The 6,413-nt window shown below is 44.2% G+C and overlaps 1 protein-coding gene across 2 annotated transcripts; it reads right to left on the bottom strand.

Annotated features, from left to right (window-relative positions):
- LOC117625670 (nicotinamide/nicotinic acid mononucleotide adenylyltransferase-like) lies at positions 1-1,883 on the bottom strand. Of its 2 annotated transcripts, XR_004585436.1 has the most exons (5): positions 1,684-1,883; positions 1,229-1,330; positions 811-869; positions 501-738; positions 1-376 (listed from the first exon to the last, which is right to left on the bottom strand). XR_004585436.1 is itself a non-coding variant. In XM_034357197.1 (4 exons), exons 1-4 carry the CDS (start codon positions 1,747-1,749, stop codon positions 636-638), a joined length of 330 nt encoding a protein of 109 aa, XP_034213088.1. In that variant the 5' UTR covers positions 1,750-1,883; the 3' UTR covers positions 1-635. The 2 variants fall into 2 exon arrangements, 1 of the variants encoding a protein (XP_034213088.1); XM_034357197.1 differs by having other exon boundaries at positions 1-738.
- Between the last annotated feature and the right edge of the window lie 4,530 nt (positions 1,884-6,413).

The following is a 6,413-nucleotide window of genomic DNA, read 5'->3' as shown; positions in this document are numbered from 1 at the left end:
TCAAGAATAAAATATATTGACGTCTTATCGATACACATCAACAGCATCAAATACAATTTGTCTTTTAAAAAAGGACGAACATCCTGCACACATAATTTCTACTCATATTATAGCCTAAGCACTACCCTAAGAAAATTGAGCCAAAGGTTGAGCCACCCCTATTGGTCTCTGTCGGAGTAAATTTCAGAGTGTACAAAATGGTAAGACAAAAAAGCCCATGTGAAGCTTTGACTTCAACTATCAGCTTCAGTTGTCAGATTCACATGCTCATGAGCCATGCACATCCAAATTGTGTTATCACATCTTCAACATTCAACACCACATCGTTGAATTCTACCTTTTTAAGCCCATCAACTACCGCTGATGGCTCGGCAACCTTAGCAAAGAAAAGGTCATCTACAGTCTTAGCACATGTTAGAGAAGATCTGTATCTGTATCTATAGATTCTATTATGTATTTGAGTATAAACTAAGTTAGTTTCTTTGATCTATTACACATACCAAATTATGCATTTGCTAAAAAACGGTTTTGAGATTATTTTCTTAATGAGCTTAGGATGAATGATGATCAACTTATTTTGAAGTATTTGAGATGGAAGAAAATGAGGAAGATCTTTCTGTTGATGATCATCTTCATCACATGTCATTTGAGTTCAAGTACAGCTGATGTTCTCTAATGTAATCAATTACTTCATCTGCAGTCAGATATTTTATTGACAATCCTCTTGAAATGCAATCCCTGAAATACATTGTAAGTTATCAGTTCCACATTCCCCTTAGCATGTTTGTCAATGAATCATATTGTCTTTACCTTATTCTCGTTGAACTTATTTGGTTCGGTACAAGTTCATCCACGATTCTTATGTTACCCTGTAATAAAGGAGAAGAATTAACAATAAATGGGCTGTAAAGAAGCTTCAAATCAAAACTATTTAAGCGACAAAAGGTTTTACACTATGTCAAACCATTATGAAACTTTTGATTTTTCAATTCAGACCAATTTCTACCCTTGCACAATACAATCCCAATTTGCATAATTTATATTCAGACTATGCATACATAGGGATAGAAAACAAAAATGCATGAGAGAAATAGCACTTTGGGTAATGGTCATTTAATCTAGGTGTAACTACGAAAATCTAGTGTTTTACAACTACTGAATGAGAGTTTGATGTACTATTACAATGTATGAGTTAAAAAGCACTAAAAAGATCAAGAGATGCGATTACCCTGTTCTCTTTCAAAATTTCATCATTTGAGATAATTTTATCAACATCTTGTCCTTCCCTGCGAATGCAAACCAGCCCATAATCTCTGCATATGCCTCTGACCTGATCAAGAAGGACAAATGTTATGGTAGATTACCATCTTCTTGAACCAGAAACGGACCAATTCAAAAGGTTTAAACCCTACCAGACTGCAAGTGTTAGGTTACTTTACATTATACAACAAAGATCCACCAAGTGCTCAGTTAATTTGCATTCATGTGTAATTGTTGGACATTATGACCAAATGTTCTCCTAACAATTATCCGCCACCTTTTAAGTTACTGAACTAAAATAAATTAAAATTCTCCAGATCAAGTCGTTGTACTCTATAGTAAGTTAGTAATACGGGAAAAATGAGATGGTTATCTTGTAAGAATCAACTACACATGACCACTAGAATATAGAGTTAGACATACCTGCTCAGCAATCCAAATTCCAGGAATGCCAAAAGAGTGGAGTAGATCAGAGCCACACACAAGCATGCACTTAAGGGATTCTATCAAGAGGACAGAAGTCAATCATATTGCCCCCAAATTAACAATGATAAAGTAGAACTGTGAACCAGGTTCAGACATCATGCATCAAATTGATTAAGCACAGTCCTTAACAGGAAATATATATATATATGAGTGCCAGTGTGAATGTCACGGCCCGCATGTTCAAGGCCCAACCCGTTGGATTGATCATGCTGGACCTCTTAGCCCATATGTCCAGATTCGTTGTACCGTAGTAGGTGGATGTTGGTAGGTGACATAGTTGGTGGATGGTGTTAGGTGAGATTGAATCTTAGCCACCAACATGTTAGGTGAGATTGAATCTTAGCCACCCAACATGTTAGGTGAGATTGAATCTTAGCCACCCAACATGTTAGGTGAGATTGAATCTTAGCCACCCATTATGGTGGTAGGTGGGATAGAAAGTGTATATAAGGAGGATGTCACATTGTGAATCCTCACCTCACAACTTGTAAAGCATTGAGTAGCAATACAAGCATATATTCTCCCAAACATTCTTGAGTGTTCTTATTGTGTTCTTGAGTGTTCTTATTGTGTTCTTGCTCTTGCAAGTGTTCTTTGCTTGTTTCGATCTTATATTGTAGGAAGGAGGCTGACTTAGCTTGTTCGAGAGGCGATCAAGTCTAAGGCCGCACGGAAGGAAGACTCCGAAAAAGTCATCCCGTGACAGTTGGTATCAGAGCAAAAGCTCGAATCATTCAAAGAAGCATGTCGAAGAGCGGATCATCAGATGTGGAGACAGACCTGTCAAAGGTCAACATGGATCGTGGGGGCAAATCAAAGAGGGAACGATCTAGAGATGCGGTGGCCGTGATGGAGAAGCGGCTTTCTAAGATGGAGAATGCCGTGGTCGAGCTCGATCAGCGACTCGAAGAGGACGTCCTTACAAAGGGGGGCTTCGAAGCTGTAACGGATGAGCTTCAAGGCCAATTCCAGGGAGTCCTCAACTCCGCGCTAGACGACATCAAGCTAGATGTTCAAGCCAAGTTAGATCATTTCTTAGCGGAGCTTACTTCGCTCCGTGATGAGATGAAGGATGTGAAGGGAGATTGGGCTTTGTGCAAGGAAGTTGTCTTGAACAAGACCCGGACTCCGAAGGAACCCAAGTTGCTAGATTCTTTCAAGCCCAAATCCTATAATGGGAAGAGGGAGGCGAAGGAGCTAGACACTTTCTTGTGGAATATCGAAAGGTATTTCAAGTATCTGAAGCTCGAGGATGATGAGCCCAAGATCAATGCGGCAACGTTGTTTCTCACCGACAATGCTCTCATGTGGTGGCGTCGTCGATCTATGGAGATCGAACAAGGTACGTTTACACTTGAGACTTGGGAAGATTTTAAGAAGGATATTATGTTGCATTTCTATCCAAAGAATGCCAAGTATGAGGCAAAGGAGAAGCTAAGATGGCTGAAGCAAACTGGGAGCGTGAAGGACTACGTCGCCACGTTCACCAACCTGTTGTTTGAGGTGCCTAGCATGATAGATGAAGACAAGCTCATGTACTTCATGAGTGGCCTACAGAATTGGGCCAAGCTGGAGTTACAAAGGAGACACGTCCAAACTTTGTCAGAGGCAATTGCTGCAGCTGAGTCTCTTATAGAGTTCAAGAGGAGTGATCAAGGCGACTCCAAGTTCAACGGAAGGAAAGGTGGCAATGGATCCGGTGGGGGAGACAACAAGCCAAAAGAGGGTAGCAACGGGTTGTCTTGCCATTCACCATGGCCCCCATTCCTGCTTCCCTCTCGGTCTCCTGGTTCATAGCATTCAGAGCTTTCTTTTTCGGACAATCCCGCATCATGTGCGGTCCATCGCAGAAGTAGCAAGCTAGCTTTGACTTGTCTTTCCCCTTGTCACCTTTGTCATTCTTCTTCCAGGATGACTTGTGACCGTCAGACTTGTCTCCTGACTTGCTACCCTCTTTTGGCTTGTTGTCTCCCCCACCGGATCCATTGCCACCTTTCTTTCCGTTGAACTTGGAGTCGCCTTGATCACTCCTCTTGAACTCTACAAGAGACTCAGCTGCAGCAATTGCCTCTGACAAAGTTTGGACGTGTCTCCTTTGTAACTCCAGCTTGGCCCAATTCTGTAGGCCACTCATGAAGTACATGAGCTTGTCTTCATCTATCATGCTAGGCACCTCGAACAACAGGTTGGTGAACGTGGCGACGTAGGCCTTCACGCTCCCAGTTTGCTTCAGCCATCTTAGCTTCTCCTTTGCCTCATACTTGGCATTCTCTGGATAGAAATGCAACATAATATCCTTCTTAAAATCTTCCCAAGTCTCAAGTGTAAACGTGCCTTGTTCGATCTCCATAGATCGACGACGCCACCACATGAGAGCATTGTCGGTGAGAAACAACGTTGCCGCATTGATCTTGGGCTCATCATCCTCGAGCTTTAGATACTTGAAATACCTTTCGATATTCCACAAGAAAGTGTCTAGCTCCTTCGCCTCCCTCTTCCCATTATAGGATTTGGGCTTGAAAGAATCTAGCAACTTGGGTTCCTTCGGAGTCCGGGTCTTGTTCAAGACAACTTCCTTGCACAAAGCCCAATCTCCCTTCACATCCTTCATCTCACCACGAAGCGAAGTAAGCTCCGCTAAGAAATGATCTAACTTGGCTTGAACATCTAGCTTGATGTCGTCTAGCGCGGAGTTGAGGACTCCCTGGAATTGGCCTTGAAGCTCATCCGTTACAGCTTCGAAGCCCCCCTTTGTAAGGACGTCCTCTTCGAGTCGCTGATCGAGCTCGACCACGGCATTCTCCATCTTAGAAAGCCGCTTCTCCATCACGGCCACCGCATCTCTAGATCGTTCCCTCTTTGATTTGCCCCCACGATCCATGTTGACCTTGGACAGGTCTGTCTCCACATCTGATGATCCGCTCTTCGACATGCTTCTTTGAATGATTCGAGCTTTTGCTCTGATACCAACTGTCACGGGATGACTATTTCGGAGTCTTCCTTCCGTGCGGCCTTAGACTTGATCGCCTCTCGAACAAGCTAAGTCAGCCTCCTTCCTACAATATAAGATCGAAACAAGAAAAGAACACTTGCAAGAGCAAGAACACAATAAGAACACTCAAGAACACAATAAGAACACTCAAGAATGTTTGGGAGAATATATGCTTGTATTGCTACTCAATGCTTTACAAGTTGTGAGGTGAGGATTCACAATGTGACATCCTCCTTATATACACTTTCTATCCCACCTACCACCATAATGGGTGGCTAAGATTCAATCTCACCTAACATTTTGGGTGGCTAAGATTCAATCTCACCTAACATGTTGGGTGGCTAAGATTCAATCTCACCTAACATGTTGGTGGCTAAGATTCAATCTCACCTAACACCATCCACCAACTATGTCACCTACCAACATCTACCAACTACTTCCACCAACTACGGTACAACGAATCTGGACATATGGGCTAAGAGGTCCAGCATGATCAATCCAACGGGTTGGGCCTTGAATTGGGCCTTGAACATGCGGGCCGTGACACTTGGCTTGGCCTTGGCCAAGCCCCATTCAAGGCATTTCGAGAAAGTGAGGCTATTGGAAGCTTGGCATGGCTTGGCCTTGGCCAAGCCCCATTCAAGGCATTTCGAGAAAGTGAGGCTATTGGAAGCTTGGCATGGCTTGGCCTTGGCTTGCGTTGGCATGTCGTGCCTTGGCCAAGCCCCATTCAAGGCATTTTGAGAAAGTGAGGCTATTGGAAGCTTGGCATGGTGTGGCATTGGCATGCCTTGCCTTGCGTTGGCATGTCGTGCCTTGGCCTTGGCATGCCTTGCCTGGGCCTTGCGTTGGCATGTCTTGCCTTGGCCTTGGCATGCCTTGCCTTGGCATGTCTTGCCTTGCCTTGGCATTGGCATTGCAAGGCATGTCGAGAGTGAGGCTATTGGCAGCATGCCATGCCTTGCCTTGGCCTTGCATTGGCATGTCTTGCCTTGGCCTTGGCATGCCTTGCGTTGGCATGTCTTGCCTTGCCTTGGCATTGGCATTGCAAGGCATGTCGAGAGTGAGGCTATTGGCAGCGTGACATGCCATGCCTTGCCTTGCCTTGCGTTGGCATGTCTTGCCTTGGCTTGGCATTGGCATTGCAAGGCATGTCGAGAGTGAGGCTATTGGCAGCATGCCATGCCTTGGCTTGGCCTTGCGTTGGCATGTCTTGCCTTGGCCTTGGCATGCCTTGCGTTGGCATGTCTTGCCTTGCCTTGTCAGTGAGGCTATTGGCATCTTGACATGCCATGCCTTGCCTTGCCTTGCCTTGCGTTGGCATGTCTTGCTTTGGCCTTGGCATGCCTTGACCTTGGCATGCCTTGCCTTGGCTTGGCATTGGCATTGCAAGGCATGTCGAGAGTGAGGCTATTGGCAGCTTGACATGCCATGCCTTGCCTTGCTGCCCACCTATGCCCACAGCATGCCCACAAATGTCGACAGAATTTTTCAAACCTTGTCAAACCCCATTTTTATTGAAATTTCCTCGCACAATAAGCTCCCCATAAGTAGTCTATGATTTTTGGGACCTTCTCCAACTTACAAAACTAAAAAATTCCTCCCCAATTTTTTTTAATGATTTTTTCAATTTTTCGACTTCTAAAAATAATAAAAAATACTTCCCGACTTCAAA

The sequence above is a fragment of the Prunus dulcis genome, chromosome 4, assembly GCF_902201215.1.
Source record: "Prunus dulcis chromosome 4, ALMONDv2, whole genome shotgun sequence".
NCBI classification, from domain to species: Eukaryota; Viridiplantae; Streptophyta; class Magnoliopsida; order Rosales; family Rosaceae; genus Prunus; species Prunus dulcis.
This window is presented reverse-complemented; position numbering and strand designations above follow the sequence as displayed.

What these genes read in the sequence shown, in the direction of transcription:
- LOC117625670 (XM_034357197.1), bottom strand. Translation starts at nt 1,749, where the DNA reads ATGCTTGTGTGTGGCTCTGATCTACTCCACTCTTTTGGCATTCCTGGA. An exon ending in GAATTTGGATTGCTGAGCAG is followed by an intron (nt 1,331 to 1,683) that starts GTATGTCTAACT and finishes CTTCTTGATCAG; the next exon opens with GTCAGAGGCATATGCAGAGA. An exon ending in ATAAGTTCAACGAGAATAAG is followed by an intron (nt 739 to 810) that starts GTAAAGACAATA and finishes AATGTATTTCAG; the next exon opens with GGATTGCATTTCAAGAGGAT.